A 19,270-nucleotide genomic window follows, 5' to 3' on the forward strand; every position below is an offset into this window, starting at 1 on the left:
TGCCTAGAATCCACTTGATCATAGGAAGTTTTTACAAATCCTTCCCTACCCATAGATGCTCCACTCATCACCTATTTCACTGTCCTGTGCATATGCTAATTCTTACCACTGCTCAGAGGTATGAACAACAGCAAATATGCTACATATGCAAGCATTTAATCTGGAAAAATGTCCATCTCCCCTGCTCTCAGGAAGCTTCATGGGGATATGTACAAAGCTCTCTGTCTTTGCTTATATGGAAAAAAATAGCCTCATGCATTCTCTGAGATCCTTTGAATCTTCTCTCTTTATCACTTATAGCCTGAATGGGGTCTGCTCCAGAGATGGCTGAGATGGTAGATTTAGATTAGTCTCCTTTAGCTAAGTCCAAATAGATGCCTACTCCCTAAATTTTTAAGGCTCCTTCCAAGGTGGGGTGCTTGTCATCTCTTGTCAAATGCTTGGTTCATCCTGGTGGGTTCTGCTCAAATACATGTAACATATGTACACAGGGACACTGGTTCAAAACAGAGGAGCCATTGTTGTTTTGTTTGTTTTTATAGTATTTTGTTGTCATTTAGGGCTGGGAAGGGAGGAAGATGTAAAAGAATGGAGAAATGGAGTGTGAGGAAAATTAAAAACATTCCTGCAATGTTAAATTCTAACAAATTTCAATACAGCTTTGGGGTTTTGGTCACCTGGCATGATGTAGCAGATTGCGATTAGACAATTAACACTAGTGTATGTGAATCTAGTGTAGTTCAGCATGGGAAGACAGCCAGGGACAGAATGGCTAGCTCTCCCTTGAGTGCATGAATAGTGGTTCTTGGTTCTATATTGTCCAAAACATAACCAGCATCACCAACAAAAAATAAAGCAAAACATTTTCTCTGTTTTGTTCAATAATGCTTCAACAAGGCCAAAAATAAACTGTATTGTGCACGGTGGCAGAAACTTCCTTCCAAAATCTTATTGATCTGGACAAGAGTGATGATGAAACAATCTATGAGAAAGGGATCCCTAAATTAATAGTAGAAACCACACTTTAAGGAACTTTTAAAAACACGTCTAAGTGAGCATGCTGTTTTTAAGGTCTTTTAATTTTAAGTGTTTACATGTAAATGTATACTGCTAATTAGAAATGAGTTCTAGCTATTCAATAATCCAAGTACAGCAGGAACCCCACTTAGAAACACATTGGAAGGTACTTCAGGTTTCTATATATACTTGAAAATGTTGGCATTACTCAGGTCTTTTTTGGTTGCAAGTGACAGAAAACCCAATTCAAGCAAAAATAAGGGCATTTATTGCCTCATATAACTGAAAAACCTTGAGGCACAACTGAGTTCAGGTGCTCTAATGAAAGCATTAAGACTTTGTTTCTCTGTAGCTCTTGGTTCTGCTTTTCCCTGAGTTGGCTTCACTGTCAGGCAAATTCTTCCCTCATGAAGCAGAAATGGGGCCCTGTTGCTCCTGATGAAAAAGATGATTACCTATTTCCCAGAGCCACTTGACCTTTGGGTACACTTTGACAGTCCCCCGCTTTGTTATGGCTTAGATCCAGAATAACCCTCAAAAAGGTCATGTGTTAGAAACATGGCCCCCAATGTAGCAAGGTTCAGAGGTGGGGCTTTTAGGCAATGATCAGATCAAGGGATTTTGATCTCATCAGTGGATTAATGCATTTAATGAATTAATAATTTGAATGGAATTCTTGGGAAGTGGTGAAAACTATGGGCAAGTGGAGCATTGCTGAAGGAAACAGGTCACTGGGGGAATGCCCTGGGAGGGTTTAATCTTCTCCCTAGCCACCCGCTTCCCAGTTCATGAGCTGAGCAGCTTTCCTCTGCTGTGCCTTTCCATTATGGTGTTCTGCCTCACCACAGGCCCACAGTTTGGAGTTGGTTAACCATGGACTGAGACCTCTGAAACTATGAGCCAAAATAAATCTTTCCTCCTCTAAGTTTTTTAACCCTTAGCTTTTAACATTACCTATTACATTTATTTTATTAATTATATTTATTTCACTTCCTCTCCCAGTAAAATATATATACATCAGAGGGGAGGTAAAGAGAAAATACTGGGGAATGATATTGGCCAAATTATATTGTTAGATTGTGCACATGAACAGATATGTAACAACAAATCCCATCACTATGGGAAACTATAATGCACCAATAAAAAATTAAAAAACAAAACTAAACTAACCAACCTGTGAAGTACTTCCTTATAAAATCCCAACTGTTTATAAAGTAGTAAAAATGGTACCTATGTTCTTATGGTTCTAAACTTACACCTCTATTTTCTTTTGGCTGGGATTTCATATGATTATGGAGGCTGGGAAGTTCTAGGATTTGCAGTTGGCAAGATGGAAACTAAGGAGAGACAAAGTGCTGTTCCCAGTCCAAGTCTAGAGCCTGAGAATCAGGAAAGATGATGGTGTGGGTTATTGTCTGAAAGATGGCAGACTGGAGATCCAAGAAGAGCTGATGTTTCAGTCTGAATCTGAAGGCCAGATAAGACCAAAGTCTCAGTGGCCAGGAAGAAGTTCCCTTATCTAACCCTTTTTTGTTTATTCAGATCTTCAATTGATTGTACACGGGACACACCCATTAGAGAGAAAAGTCTGCTTTGTTCAGTTTACTGATTTAAGTATTAATGTCATCCAGAAACGCCCTCACAGACAAACCCAGAATTACATTTGGCTAAATGTCTGGACATCCTTTTGTCCAGTCAAGTTGATATATAAAATCAACCATTGCAGTCACCAAAGTGGACCCCATTTTCTAGATATATCTTGTACACATAATTCAGACAGAGATCAAGCCTCTTGTCTTGACACAAAGTTTTTCAAGGGAAAATAACTAGGTCTACAATCTTTCTCTTCTGCTCAGGATTTCTAGCTTCCTTTTCTCTCTACAGTATGGTTGAAGGCATCTTCTCTAGGTGAGCTTGAGTTTACTCAGTCATGGAGTAGTCACTAACCCATTTTCCTATGGATTAAGTGTTAAGATCTGGGTCCAAATTCCATCTCTAGCAGGAACCAGCTAGGAGTCTTTGAAAAGCTTCTCAGTGTTTAATCTGTCACATCTTGAGATGATGCTAAAACATTTCTAATGGTGGTGTTACAGTTAAGCCAAGTAAAATATATAAAGTACTAAGCACAGAGACAGGCATTATGCAAGTACTCAATAAAAGCTTATTATTGACAATGTTCTTGTGTGCTTCCAGTTTTGATTTGGTGAGCTTGCCTCATTACTATTCTAAGAAGGATGGCATATTTTTTGTTTGTTTGTTTTCTAGTAATCTCTCAGCCAGAAATCCGGCTGTCATTCTTCATACCTCTTTTTCTCTAATTTCTCATATTTTGTCTATCACCAAATTCTGTTTAATTTTGTGTTTACTCATGAACCCACATGTTTCTCTCTATCTCCCTTATTGTCACCTTAATTTATGATACCTTTGACTTGTGCCTGGAGTATTGGATTAACATTCTAATTCATCTTTTTGTTGCTGTTCTTTTCCCTCTCCAATTCACATTTGTCCTGGAATCAAGGTGATATTTTTAAAACACAATTCTGTTTATAGCATTCTGATGCTCAAAATTCTTCAGTGGCTTCCCATTGTTTCTAAGATAAACTTCAAAATTTCTGCCATGACTCTAATGTACTAGCTAACTTGGATCCTGCCTAGACCTTCTATCTTGTTTTCCTTCCTCCTCATTTCTATTCTCCAGTAGTAAACTTCTTTTAGTTTATTAACTGGTTAATATAGTCCAGCTTTTACACTTTTTACATTTCAAGTATCAAAAGAAACTCATCTCTGTTAAGTAAATGGAAAGCTATATATGCACAATCTTGTGATTTTCCCTTCAAAGAGCATTCTTTCACGTGTGTCATCAAAGCAAAACTATTAATAGCCTGGTCATGGAGAAAGGGTACCATTGAATTAGGTATTATATTCAATATTTGTTAAAATTGGATTTCACCTAGACTCTGGCACTTTATAATTTTCAAAGCTATTTCCATTCTTTCCTCTCACCTAACTCTCACGACACCTCTGTGAAGAGGCAAAGATTGGAATTATTTTGAGAGATGATGAAACTATGGCTTGGATGTGGATATAACTAAAGTTTGTGTCATCCTCTTTATGGCTCAGATGCACATGGGATGCTTCTGTTTTGTGTACACATCACTGATATTTCTCTGTGGCAAACATAGAAAATATTCCTTATGAGTGTCTTAAAGTCTTCTCAATTTTATTTTTTTTTTTGGGTTATTTTGGTATTGCAAGTGAGGCTTTATTCCTTATGGTTTCTTTTGTGATATTCTTCATAGAGGCACAAAAAGCCTCCTTATTTCCTATTTTTTTTAAATTTTCTTTCACTGTTTTTATGCAATTTTATGATCTCTGTAATTGCAAATATACAAAAATTTGCCTTTATGATTTTTCCCTTTAATTCTGTGTCAAGAAACTCTTTCCTATGCAAAAGATTAAATATTTACCTATTTGTTTCTGAGAACAAAAATATTTTATCGAAGCACAGCAATAGCTGCTTTGCCTTTCAGTAGCAAAATTGAGTATTTAGGATAGAGATTGGCTCCTTGAGAAAAAAGTTTGCTGACCTCGACTTTAATCAATCTAGAATTTATTCTAATATTCCTTGTAAGTCATCTATCCAATTTTCCCCTGAGTGGCTAGTTAATGTTCTCAACACTATTTACTCCATATTTTTGCAATTATAGGAGGCTGAAAAATGACCCTGAAACATGTTTCTGGTCCTGATCCAGGAGACCCACAAATATTACCATATTTGGTAAAAGGAACTTTGCAGATGTAATTAAATTTTAGATCTTGAAATGAAGAGAGTATCCTGAATTTAATCAATCTAGAATTTATTCTAATATTCCTTGTAAGTCATCTATCCAATTTTCCCCTGAGTGGCTAGTTAATGTTCTCAACACTATTTACTCCATATTTTTGCAATTATAGGAGGCTGAAAAATGACCCTGAAACATGTTTCCGGTCCTGATCCAGGAGACCCACAAATATTACCATATTTGGTAAAAGGAACTTTGCAGATGTAATTAAATTTTAGATCTTGAAATGAAGAGAGTATCCTGAATACCAGTGGGTCCTGTGTAATCACGTTGGTCCTTATAAAAATAATGCAGAAGGTGTCAGTCTGAGGAGGGAATATGATGCTGGGAACAGAGATAGGAGAGATGTCCTTTAAAGGAAAAGGAAGGAGCTATAAGCCCAAAACTATGCATGATGCTGAAAAGGGGAAAAGGCAAGGGGATGAATTATCCTCCCCATGCCTCTGGAAGGAGGCAGAACTGACAACACCTTGACTTTATCTGAATGCAAATAATTTCAAAATTCTGATCTCCAGAACTGCAAGAGAAGAAATTTGTGTTCCCACTGTATTCAGTAAAGGAATTTACAGAAAAAAAAAAATGGTATGTGTATTCTGCTCCACCTGTCCTAGACAGAGAGCTGTCTGCATGTGTGTGCTTTCCCGCCTCCTTTCCTGCAGGGTCCTTGGTCACTATGGCATAGTAGAGGCAGCAGTGCCTGTCATTGTTGGCCTTTGTAGCAGTGGCATCAGTGCCAGGCTCTGCAGAAGCCACCCCCAGGAACTTAAGCCACGGCCCTTTTCACAGCATCCAGCAGCAGTATTGCCATGACCCACAAAGATACCTTGAAGTAAGCACATTACTTACTTATCAAAGCCCCATAACATAACCAAGATCAGCTTCCTAAATAATGAATCACTAGTGGAGAACTTGATGCCTCTCATCAACCAATCAGATGTGGGGGTCTGCAGGGAGCCTTGGTCTTTAGACAACTACCTGGAGGTATCCAAGCACTGTAGACCTCATGGGTTCTCAATTGATAAGGTGAAGGTGGGCTTCACATCTGAGTGGCTGTCTGAATGAGTTGGTCAGTGGCTTAGACAACTATACATGGCTTTCTTCCCTGGGATGTATTGTATATTGGAGAAAATGAGCTGGAAGGGGTTTGACTTTGATGTCCTGATGGATGTAAATAACCTGGAGACCATGCCAGATGAGCTTTTAGCTATGTTGAATGATATGTATGATCTTGTGTCCCCTTAATCCAGGAGACTAGTAATGAGCCCCCCACCAGGCAATGACCCATTGAACATCTCCCAGAAAACCCACCAGTTTTCCCCTTTCACCTTCTTGCAGCTTCTTCACCTTTCCCCATCATCCTCCATTCCGCTCCTTTAATTTAGAGCTGGGCAGTGAAGTGGGTATCTCTTAGAGATAGGAGGCCTGACTACTGCTTGTGATCATGTATAAACATAGCATAGTGGGTAAAGGAGAAAAAGACATCCCCTCAAATAACAATGGTGGCATCTGTAGAAGCTCTGAGTTCTACCTGGGCTCTACCTACTACCACTCCTCTACTTTTGGGAGTTCTCCAAATAGGAGTCCTCCATCTTCCATCCCTAGGTGTCTGCTGTAGCTCTGCATCCCAAACCTTATGACCCTCCTAAAGAGAAGATGGTGACAGTGAAAGTGAAGGGTGAGGAACTGGATTAGAAGCTAAAAACTACAAAGCAAAACAAGATAATATACGTCAGACCGCAGGAGAGGAAGAGGTGGAGCAGGAGGCCCTCACTGGGGAATGTAAAGAGTTAAAAAGGATAAAGGAGGCTCTGAAAAAGAGGGTAGATTCCCTGGCCTAGGAGATCCAATATTGACCTCTTGATAGAAGAGGTATCCAAAGCAAGTGGGGGAAGAGTCCCCTAGTGGGATAATAGAAGAGTCCTGCACACAGGAGTCTTAGCACTGATGCTGTGTTGTAATAAATTATTTTCTAATAAGAGTAAAGAAAGAAAAGAGAAGGTATGCATAGAATTATAGCATTTTCTTTTACAAATATTAAAGTTTTTCAGTATATACACATAGGAAAGGAATAATAGGAAAGACCTATATTAATGAGTTAAGATTGCAAGTGCTTTTCTGTTTTTTCCTTCTCTAAATTTGTACTTTAAGTATAATACATTCATAATTTTTCTAAAAGTAGTTATTAAAAATTAACCTTTTTTTCTTGTCACCATCACCTCTCCTGGAAGATATAAAACCTAGTAATGATAATCAAAATGATTATCTATCTGATCAAAAGTATAGCTGATTTATATTATGGTATCCCCTCAACTCTCTGAAAATTGTGTTTTATGGTTGCATTTGTGAGGCTTACATAGCTTATTTAAAAGCCAAAATTGCTTTAACTCTTTTAATTTTATTTTTTAATTAACACAATCATATTACATACTTACAGGGTGCTGTGTAATGTTTTAATATGTGCATACAGTTTGTACTTATTAAATCAGTGTAATTAGCATTTCCATTTCCTTATCATTTCTTTATATTTAGAGCCTTCGAGCTCCTCTCTTCTAGTTTCTCATAAATATATAATAGGTTGTTGTAAAATATAGTTACCCTATTGTGCTGTGGAATGCTAGAACTTATTCCTCCTGTCTAATACAATTGCTTTTATGACAGTCTTTGAAAAGAGATGGAAGGTCTCTGCTGTGGTTTAGAAATGGTTCAAGTTTTTCCCCCAAAGTTCATGTGATAAAAGCTTGGTCCCCAGTGTGGCAATATTGAGAGATGGAAAAATTTTAAGAGGCAAAAAATAAAATAAAATAAAATTTTAAAAAAAGCATAGCTGATTTTTAAATATATTTTTGGGGTAATCATAAGTAGATGTTAAAGATATTTCATAGAAGACTTTAGCTCTTCTATGACCAAGCGGGTTTTACATCACTAACTGAAGGACATTCACTTAGTTCTGTATGGCCTAAGCATGGTGTTTATTGAAGACCTGAAATCCTCACAGGAGCTAGAAACAAGGATCCAGATGTTTCCACTTATCTTACAATGTCCTGCTTCTTCTCAGACTTGTTTCAAGTCAAAGCCACAAAAATATAAAGCTCTAATTGCATAGAAATGAAAGCTAGATTTTTCTCTGATACCTTTAGGAAAATATTGCTCATTGTGCCATTTTAAATAACAATGGTTAGCTTTAGTCTAAACCCTTGTGCCAAAAGAACAGTGGAGTCCTTAGTCTTAGAACAGACCTTGTCCCAATTCCCTTTCATCACAATGCAGAAATGCTCACTTCAGCTGAGGATGTAGCTGGCTTGATCTGCCCTTTTTCAGAGGATTGCTGGTGATTCATCCTCCTTCAGGGAGGGAGTTCCCTGCTTGCTCAGGACCACTGAGATGAACCTGTAATGATGCAGAAGGCTCACGGTGCACACACACAGCCGAGCTCATGCAGGGTACCCTTCCAGATTTTGTCTTTATCCAAGGGAGATATCACAGCAAGTGGTTCTCAAGGGCAGAGGGAAATGGCACATGAACAATGTCTCTTCTCATTTTGTCACCTGGGCAAAAGGCTTATCCTTCAAAATCCAGCTCAGCTATTACTCTTCTGGGAGGCATTCCAGAAACAACCACTCCCTTGCTGTGAGTGAAGTGTTCCCTGTCTGTGCACCACTAGACCCTGGGTCTCCCCCAATCTCGTCTCTTAGCACGGATCATTTGTGGTTTTACTCTGTGTAGTTCTTGTACTAGTAGTGAGTATTGGATATAGGGGATTCTATTCACTTTGTTTTGTCTTCCAGGTGCTTGAGAAGTGTTTACCTGTATATGTAGGAAAATACAGCATTTCTTGTTTTGCCATAATAATGGGGAAGCTGTGTCCAGAGATAAGGGTGAAATACAGTGTGTATACTTGAGAATAAAATTTTTGGCTTCTTTTGTGAGTTCCTTTATATTTCTATTCTGATGTCAATATTATTTTAATCAAATAGTTCCTTTCTCTCTCCCTCCCTTCCTCCTTTCTCTCCTTCCTTCCCTTTATTCCTTCTAAATGGTTTGGAAAAATCTTGGCAGTTATTCACTTGAAATAAAGATTTAATTCCTACAATATAAACAGAAGACAATTAGAGATTTTAAAGTGTGTCAACCCTTAAAGTTTATTTTCTTTCTCTCCATGCCCATTTGGTAAGAATGGTTCTCTGGGACTGACTAATTATAGATGAATGACACTGAAATGCTTGAACAATAATTTGTAGAAAATATAATTATGAGCAGAAGTCATTAGTGGGAGTAAATGAATAGTTTGTTGGTTAGCAGGTCAATGTTGAAAGCCAAATGTGGTTAAACACTGGATTAAATTACAAGACCATACTCCTTTTGTCATTTAAGTATATTTATAAATTACTGAGCTTTTAAAACTGCTTTTATATGCTTTTTGATTTATGGTACAGAAAGGAAAGGAGCTGCCCAAGCTGGGTTTCAGGAGTTTGACAAAGAGAATGACTCACACATGTGCCATGTTCTCTTCAGCAGAGGGTTCGCCAGTCTGCCTTGTGTGGTGCTTAAATAACCTTTATAAAGTAATGCATGTGATTTTTGAGAATCAAAGCTAATTGGGTATAGTTAATTTATAGAGGCTAGGAATTTAATTACTTATCTAGTTTTCTAATCCTGGATTCAGAAGTCCTGCTTTCAGAACTAGGTACTGAGGCTTCATTATTACACAACCTTGTTTTTGAAGAATTTTAGTTTCTCATTTGTGCAATTTGTAAAATAAAAAAAAAATGAAACCCAAGGAGTTCTCACATCAGAGAAAAACTAGGTTGTGTTTATTCAAAAATTCCAGTAACTTTTTTTCTGTTTTATGTATTGGATATTGTATGCTCAGTTAGGTATAATCTGACAGGGGGTTACAAGTGATTGTCTATAGGAAAAAAATTTTAAATAATTAGTTTAAACCACCCTGAGTTGAATGCTGACCACAAATCTAATGCTTTGTTGGGAATTGTGACATAAATAAAGGAAACACAAAACAGTGGTCATGCATTCATGATCCATTCTTCAGGAGGAGAGATGAATCATGCACACTGTGATAATTACAGAGCTATTGCATATTGAAATCTATGGCACTGGCTCTAGGTTAGAACTGTTCCATCCTCTCTAGGCTGGTACTCCTGAAATATTCAGGCTCAATGTGATCGTGCATAGATATGTCATTTCTGTAATTCGAATGAAAAAGTTATGAGATAGTCTTACTGCTTTCTAAAGATTCTGTCGACACTTGAAAGGACATAAGTGTATTTTAATAGTTTAAAATGGCCTTTAAAGATTCTCTATAATCTTTTCCCATTCATTCTGACTTGACCACTGTTAAGAAAAATTAGTTGAGTAGTATCTTTGTGATCTCTACTCTCGATTCTGCCACACATAACTTGCATGTATATAATCGATGATCCTTGCATATTGACTGAGCATTGTGAACATGTGTCATTAAGTTTGAGAGCATTTTGCATTGTACTTGATAAACATTTTCTATGCTTGGCATGAATCTTTCTACATAGACAGTCAAGAAGAGGTCAGAGAAATCCACACATATGCATATACATAAAAACAAACTTTATTTCATTTTATTGTTCCCAAAGGTTAAGATATACAAACAAGCAATAAAATTAAAATTATTTTCTTTTGGGGATGATTTATGTCTTAATTTTCACCTGCCCTATAATTAGAAATTTTGAACTCTGTAAATATTTTTAAGATAAAATTATTGCCTGAGTAAACTTTAGAAATTACATCATTAACCTGAGACCTTCCTAAGACTAGAACAAAATTATTGGTGCAAGTGTCTGCACACACACAGACAAATAAAAAAAGGGAAGTTTAAAATAATTTGAAAATGATTTATGGTTGGCTACCTCTGTAGTTAGAGATTCAAGTATTATTACTTTATTTTAGTGCAACAAGGGAGGACAGTAACTTGCTGTGGGCTAAAGGTAAATTATGATCTATTGCAAAGGAGGAAGGAAGTGTACTGGGGAAAAAGGAAGGAGTTGGGAGTAACCCATGTGCTTTTTAAAATATTGCTTTAGATAATGCCTTAAAAAATTTGCCATAACCTTTGCTGGAAGTCCAGAGTAAACTGAGAGATAGATGATCTTCTTAAATCTTTGCTAGTTAAGGACTAACATGCTTGGTATGAGGAGAGTCAGATGGAGATGCCAGAGTGTAGTGCAAACTAAGAAACCCAGACTCATGAGGTTTCCCTTCTTCAAATTTTCTTAGCAAGCCTGTCCTGGATATACTCAGGTTTAGTGTTTTAAGGGATCATTTAATGCACCAAGACAACCATCCCTAAGTAATTTTGATTTTGCACTCTGCTTACCTTATTTGTAAAATGAGTTGAAGTCTTCATATGGGAAATTAGTTATTGCCTCCTATATCAGAGCCTAAGGATCATTTCTTCTTTTTGGAATAAGAAAGAAGTAGTAAAAAATCTCATTCTCAAAACACTAATGTGATGCAGGAAAGAAAGAAAAAAGAATAACATTTATTGAGAGTCTATAATGTAGCAAGATCCAAACTAGATGTTTCATACATATTGTCTCATTTTAATTTCTCCTAAAACCTCGTGATGGAAGACCATGCTATTCCTGTTTTAACTAAAGCCTGTTCACTGAAAGGAACCTGGTTATGTTATGGCAACACTGTGACACCAATCCAGGTTCAGTCTGATGACGTTTGCTGTGTTCTTCATACCTTACTACTCTATCCTGGATTGCTTTCAGAGATGAGAAAATAATACTCCCTCCCAGCTTACTCCAAACCAAAACCAAAACTAGTATCCAAAAATTGGTGCTTTTTGATTTTGAAGCTTGTTCCAGACTCTTTTTCACAGAATTCTTTGGCCAAATAACATCACATTCTCTATTAAATATCTGAACTTTGTTTCTCTGGGCTGCTTTAGGTTCACTGCCAGAAGTAGTTGTCACCCATCTTCGAGCAGCTGCCCATGCCCAAGACAGAGTGTTGTCTCTGGAAGACGCTGTGGACTGGCATACTGGGGATGAAGTGGTCATTGTCAGTGGGACAGGTGTCGAAGGTGCCAGACCAGCGGAAGAGACTGTCATTGTGGAGGCCGTGCACAATGCTGACCTCCACCTGAGGTCGCCCTTGAGGTACTGAGTGACAGCTTGGCTGGGTTCACGTGAAGAAGAGGAGGTTTTAACTGTGTTGGGGTCTGGACACTGATCTTTCAGTGCTGTATTTTAAAATTAAATAATGCTAACATTCTGACAAGAACATTACAAAGCTTGAGATGTTTTGAAGACTAAGACTTCTTAAATAAGATTCTCTTGTTAAGACTCTCAAACTTTGGTGTTATATCAATTGGATAGTGCATAATCAGCACAGTTTCTAATTCTTATATATTTCTGTAGCAGTTCACTCCTTTAAATTTGAGTTTCTGTAAAATAGATCCTCAAGGGAAGAATCTCACTCATCTGGTGGCTTACTATCACCATTCTGAATAAGATTAGGGGTGACATCTTCAGATGTATCTTCCTCTTTTTCTCTTTTCAGATATTCTCACAACTTCACAGAGATTTGGGTGGCTGGAGAACACCGCATTTTAAAGGTCACAGTGGCTCTGCTCAGCAGGCGTATTACCATACAAGGAAATCTCACTAGTGAGAGGAAGACATTCCTGGCTTCCTGTCAAGAGGCCAACATGGCAGAAGGTTGAGAATTATTTCAAAGTTCAATAAGTAATGGAAAGATCAATAAGTAAAAACAAATTTTCACCATCAAATGATATGTGTCAGTGCTATGATTGACCACTTTCAAAACAGAATAAGCTCTTAACCTTTGCATGTCCATAAAATTCTGTAATTTTCAGAAGGCTCTTGAGAAATTCTCATTCCACACCCCCATACTTCCCAAGGACCTTAAGAAAGAAAGAGACAAATGACAAAAGAAATAGTAAATTAATTGTTTCTCTGGTGTAAAAAAAAATCCTGTTGAAGAATAAAACCTGAGAGTTGAATTACATTTCTGGGTTAGATGTCAAAGTCTTAGCACTGATTCCAAGCTTCTTCTAAGATTCTCAAGGAAACCCTAATGCCAGAATCCCAGGCTCAAGCAACACATTCCTATTGATTAGGCTTGTGCTCCCACTCCTGTTGAGGTTTCTTTCCTGAGTGAACTACCACATACTTTAGGTAAGTGGTAGGAAAAGTCCATTTATCTTCTAGTAGAATAGCAGGCACTGAATCACACTGATGTGCCTATTAAACATCTATTTCAGGGATGGTTAGTTTAGTAGGTTATGTTTTGGTTTCCCAGGCTGTAGATTATGAGGCTTTCATATGTTGTGAAGACATCATTTGTCAACTTTGGTCCAGGATGGTGTGGGTGTCAAGGATGACTTCCAGGCATAAGCGGTGGATGGATGATGAGGCTATTTACTGAGATGGGAAGAGGAGCAGGTTTTGGGGTGGGAGGGTGATGATCATGAGTTTAATTTTGTACATGTCAAAATTGAGATGGCTGGCCAGCAATGGTGCAGAGATGTTTGGTAATATCTGGAAGCTGGAAGAAATGCCAAGACGAGAGCCAAAGATCTGAGTGGTATCTGCGAATGGGTGCATGTAGATATGATATGACTGGGTAGCGTGTTGTCAGTATATGGAGAAGGATACTGACCTCATCCCCCTCCACCCAAGTCATCCACTGATGAATATGTCATTCTCTAAAACAATGTTTGGGAAACAGTCGGTTAGAATCAGTTGATTGTCAACTTTAAGTATTCTGCAAAATTGCCATCTGTGTATTATTCAGACTCTCTTGATAATTCTCATATAGGTTTTTTCAGATTACATTTTGCAAAATATTGTATTCGGTCATGCTGCCAATGTGACATTGCTTCCAGGTCTGAGTCATTATAGATCCATTAACTCTTAATGGAAAGCATTCCTCATTTCATCATAAATCTTAAATGTAACTACAATATCCTCAGAATAAGTCACTCAGCCTTTGGGTGGGGCTGAAATATTAGGCACCAGTAGCTAAAGCCAATCATAGGAGACCTGACCATTTGAAAACATTATCAGAAGCACCAAGAGTTATGATAAAGCATGCAAATACAAAACATCTCATTATCTGCCTCTTATGTCCTCATCCTCTGGGCCTTAGCAAATAAGCCGACTCTGAAATTTACTATGGAATGACACATTGTTTTGTATCATTGCTAATTCTTGTTTTATTAACATGAATAATAAAGAATCAATTCAGGATATGATGTCTTCTCCATCCTGTGGTTAGTTCATACACCCATAAATCATGTGTCAGCAGAAAGCATTCTGGATCCTGAGGTCCCAACACTGTAGCCATGGGAGTTGTGTCTTTTGGGTTCAGGTAGTTTGCTGTCCTCAACTAGTGGCACAGCTGGGGAAGGAGGAGATGTGCAGAGGCAGCCCTTGCTTTGCCATTCTGTGGTGGCCTTATTGCTAAGTCCCTAAATTGTAAAATAGTGCAGGAAAGGGGAAAAACCCACTGGACTGTGTAAAAAGTTCTGTGACAACATTCAGTATCCACATCTCTTCCGTAAAATTGTGAACCATTTGAAGGTCATCTTACTGTGCATTCCCTTCAGTGGAATTTGGGGATTGAAATCAGCTTCTGTTTAGGTTGGTTGTGGGTTGCAGTCTGCTACTTTGTGACAATATTTAGCTGAATATTTGGGGGGTTTCTGGAAGCAGTAAAGACAACATCATGCCCTAGTTATTGAATCTTTTAATGAATAATCCAGAGAAAGGAATCAAAGTAAACATGAAAGCTATTAAATGAAATAAACAGTAATAGTTTGTCCTTGGTGCCAACAGTACCTTTCCAATGGGGGGAGTTGTCTGGAGGTATGTTCTAGTTGCTTCAGGTCCTCTGGACCTTATCCTGTGTTTCAGGCAACCTGCAGCACTGTTTGTATTCCAAGAGTGAGAAGATACTGGGATCCAGGGATCTGGGGGCCAGAGTCATTGTTTGGTCCTCCCCAGAGGAACCCAGCCAGGTCCAGTTGGAGGGGGTGGAGTTCCGAGACTTGGGACAAGCCTTCCATAAGTACATGAGATCGCTCACTCTGGTGGGCACTATGAGAGGTAAGCCAGACCTACACCTTCTCTTTTCCCTTCTTCACTCGTGTTTGAAGGCACTTTTCTTTCTTCTCTCATGTTCATGCAGGGGTCATAATAAGTAATATGTGGGAATTGAGGGATTCAGAGATAGATAATTGCTTATATTGTTGATCACTGTTTTTCAAACTTTAGTGTGCCTAAACAAGCAACTTGTGAAGCTTATTGAAATTCAGAGTTCTGGACCTTTCCCTAACAAGTCTTGTCTAAGGTGGGCCTATGGATCTAAATTCTAAATATAGAACCTTATTATTCTGGAAAAAGTAATCCAAGGAGTAAACTTTGAGAAACATCACAAGAAAGTATGGTACTTGTGGAGTGAACCACAGAATCCTGTGCTTTGATTCCTGCTACTGCCACTCACTAGCTTTGTGACTATAGGCAGATCACTATTGAATAGTAGAAATAATAAACACACTGGGAGTCCAGGAATAGTGGAAGGCATTACTATGAAAATTTGTCCTAACTCAGAAGGATCTTCTATCTGGAAAAATGGGAAAAGATGACTGAGACCAGGTGCTTTTCTTGGGAACATGGAATAGGCAGGGGTGCAGATCTTAGGTAGGAAACAGGAAGGATAAAATCCAGGTGAGAACCTCCAGATGCAAAATGAGATCAAAATCAGAAAAAAATAATGTAATCAGATTAAAGTATAAAAGTTCTGAAACCAGGATCAGAAAGTTGTAGGATGTGTCTCAGTGGTTGGGTGCCCCTAAGTTCAATCCTCTGTACACCGAGCCCTCTGCCCCCTACCAAAAAATATTATCCTTTATTAGTTTCTATTAAAATGCAGATATGTTTCTTTGCATAACAGGGCAGGTAACACAGTAGCCCAGAGGTTAGATATTTCTGTCTGGCATACTTACCAAAGAACCTTTTATTAGGCCTTCATGAAGGCTCTCGTGCCCTGTGAGGTAAATTGACACTGACAGTATCATTAAAAGTTGTTAGAATTTTTTTTTTTTTTTTTTTTTTTTTGGTACTGGGGATCTAACCCAGGGGTGCTTTACCACTGGGCCACAATCTCAGCCACTTTTTCTAATTTTTATTGTGAGACAGAGCCTAAGCTGCTAAGGCTGACCTTGAACTTGTGATCCTCCTGTCTCAGACCCCAATGTCCGTTGGATTACAGGTGTGTGCCACTACAATGGTGAAATCTTTGCATAGTGCTTTCAGCAGTTTACTAGTCCCGTAAGTTCCACTCACAAGAGCTATTCAGATACATTAGTTGTTACTGATTATTTAGATGGACAGGCATGTTCTCCTGGGGTGACATGGTGGAAAGTCAGTTTGGAAAAATCTGTAACAGCCATTGTTTCTGAAAGAAGTAGATATGAGTGAGGTAATTTACGTAGTGCATCCCTGATAAGTAATATGAGGTTCCCTGGTTTAAGGGAAGCTGAGATTGAGAGACACGGGGAGGTAGTATCTATGAGGTATCACAGTTGAGAATTTTCTGGGTAGTTCAATTTTAAAAGTAATATTCCATAAACAAAACTAACCTTTCCAGTATCCCAAATATTTGTCATCTCCATATTTTAGTACCTGGTAATAATACCAAACTCCTTTTTCAGGATTTACAATTTAACTATTTGCATAATAACTATTTTAGTGTTTTAATGTCAATTTATTTCATCAGACTGAAGATACACAAATTCATCTTAGTTTTCTTCATCTTTACATCTCTAGCATAATTAACAATTCCTAAATATATACTATTGTGCATCAATTAATAATTTGGGAATGTTTTGAAAAATGCATAGTTAGGTAATTTTCCTTGTATGGACATCAGAGTGTACTTATACAACATAGGTGGTCTAGGTACATCATTCTATGTGATTTCTTGAGGCAATCAAGAGAGGAGGTTAAATATGAAATATATGAGGTTGCTACTGATATATTGTTTTACAGCAAACTTTTTTATTTTACAAATAGAAAGATTATACTAAAAATTTTGTTTTATACAAATACCAGTAACAAAATCATATATTATCATTACCAAGTATTATATACTCTACATAACTATTTGTGCTGTGCTTTTATATACATGGCACTGCAGAAGGTTGCTTCACACCAGGATCACCACAAGCATGTGAATAATGTCTTGTGCTCCAATAGTATGATAGCTATCACATCACCGGCAGATAGGAGTTTTCCACTCCATTATAATTTTATGGAACCACCATCTGATATGCAGTCCATCATTGACAGAAACGTCATTAGTTATTAGGTGGTGCATGACTGTGCCTGATAGTCAGTAAATATTTATTCATTGACTGATCCAGGCCATATAATTTGATTTGGGGGGGTCATATATACAGAACGCAGATACAGAGCCAGACTAACAATTTTCCAAAATGTCAATTCCTTATAGCATAATAGAGGATACTTCCCTGTTAGCTTCATAAACCTACCGTATTCAAATGTGAGAGTCATGATCCTCAGGGTCAGTGTTTGGCCTTGCTAACATTGTGGAATAGGAATCTCGGACTATCTTTGGCCAAGAATACTATTGCTTGGCAATTTGTATATACTAATTTACAGCTCAAGGAATAATGACCACATTTCCTTAGGCAAGATGCAGTTTTCAAGGATCAGAGGTGATCCATAAGCAGTACTCTCCACAGTCCTTAACTTCTCATCTTCCCATGCTGTGGGAAGAGTTTATGCCTATCAGGAGGCCAGATAGAGTTCTTAACATCATGTATTCTATTGTGGTTTGAAGATCCTTTCTTTTCTCGGGTGATTCTTTCTTAATACTTGATCCTTAGATTTCAACCTCTATCTTTGAGGGCCATTACCCTGAGTTGCCCATTTTCTTGATTTGATTGTTGCTTCAGTCTCCTCTACTGAGTTCCCTTATTGTGTGGGAAAATATTTTTAGCCATGGTGTAGCTTGCTGTGAACATGGCCAACAGAATCTAAGGAGTCTTTGAGATCCCACTGTGAATGACACTTACTTTTTCCTGCTCAGATTCCTATGTCCAGGGCTGTACTATAAGGAGCTCCTTTAGCAGAGGCCTCAGCATATACAGGACCTTGGGCCTGAAGGTGGACAGTAATGTGTTCTACAAGATTTCAGGTCATGCTCTGCTGGTGGGTGAGTAAAACAAGCTTGTTTAATTTCAGAATTCTTGAGTAGGATGCACAGTTTTCCACCAGGAATTCTCCTAAAACATTGAATTCCCAATTTATAAAAAAAAATTTAGCTTTCTTATTAAGTTTAATTATTATTGATTGGCTTCCTAAATTTTTATCAATGGGAAACTGATCTTTTAAAGGTTCAGATGAAATTATCAACTATATAATGGGAGGTATTAAAATTTTACTGCCAGAAATTTTAAAATTCTAAGTCAGATGAATATATCCATGTACAATTTCACAGATTGTCAAACTTGGATATTGGACAAGGATTTAAAAATCTTAAATTCTCTTCTTAAATGTTCCTATGACTTGCTGGAGAAGTTCACAGTCACCCGATTTCCAATATTGTCTCCTAAAGTTCATTGCAAAACCTAGAATTATTATCCTTAGAAATCTCAATTTGGAGTAAGGAGGGTAGGGAAAAGAGAGGTACTGGGGAACAAAACTAGCCAAATTATAGTGGTATATTGTGTGCATATACAAATATATAACAATAAATCCCTCTATTAGATATAAATTATAATGTACCTACAACTCTAAAAATCTCACATTGCATTATATCATCCCTCTTTTTAAAACCCTTTAAGAGTTTCTTATTGTTGTTAGAATATAACAGGAAAGTTATAATCTGGTCTAAAAGGCCTTTTTAGTGATCATTGCCCTGATAATCTCTGTAAACTTGTCTTGCTATTTTTTTCTCCTTCTGCACCCTAATGAGGCTGATCTATTTTATTTTATTCTTTCAAAAGATCACACTTCCTTCTGCCTCAGGGCCTTTGGACAAGCTATTCCCTTTGCTCATGCCACGCTTTTATCTGGTACAAGATCCTCCCCCCACCCCCAAACCCCTAAGTTCAGTGCTTCTGTTAAGCTCTTTAAACACCAATCAACAGTCATCAATTTAAAATTATATGTCACATTTGTGACTATCTGATTAATGTCATTTTACTACCAGATTCCATGAGGACATCGTCGTCTTAGTACTTAGCATAACCACTAGTGCATTGTGGGTCCATCGGTTGAAAGAAATGTATGAATTAATGAGCAAAAGAGTCTAGTTGTATCAGAATAAAAAAGCAAATCAGAGATTTTCACTGAAAGTTA

The 19,270-nt window shown here is 37.7% G+C and overlaps 1 protein-coding gene across 1 annotated transcript in view; it reads left to right on the forward strand.

The window, feature by feature from the left end:
- The window catches only part of Pkhd1 (PKHD1 ciliary IPT domain containing fibrocystin/polyductin), a 432,276-nt gene that overhangs the window by 143,494 nt on the left and 269,512 nt on the right, over positions 1-19,270 (forward strand). Inside the window, exons 37-40 of the mRNA XM_027938269.2 lie at positions 11,806-12,016; positions 12,420-12,577; positions 14,798-14,989; positions 17,997-18,122. Coding sequence (XP_027794070.2) covers positions 11,806-12,016; positions 12,420-12,577; positions 14,798-14,989; positions 17,997-18,122 — 687 coding nt within the window. The remainder of the gene's footprint in view (positions 1-11,805; positions 12,017-12,419; positions 12,578-14,797; positions 14,990-17,996; positions 18,123-19,270) is intronic.

This window comes from Marmota flaviventris, chromosome 6 (assembly GCF_047511675.1).
Source record: "Marmota flaviventris isolate mMarFla1 chromosome 6, mMarFla1.hap1, whole genome shotgun sequence".
Lineage (NCBI taxonomy): Eukaryota > Metazoa > Chordata > Mammalia > Rodentia > Sciuridae > Marmota > Marmota flaviventris.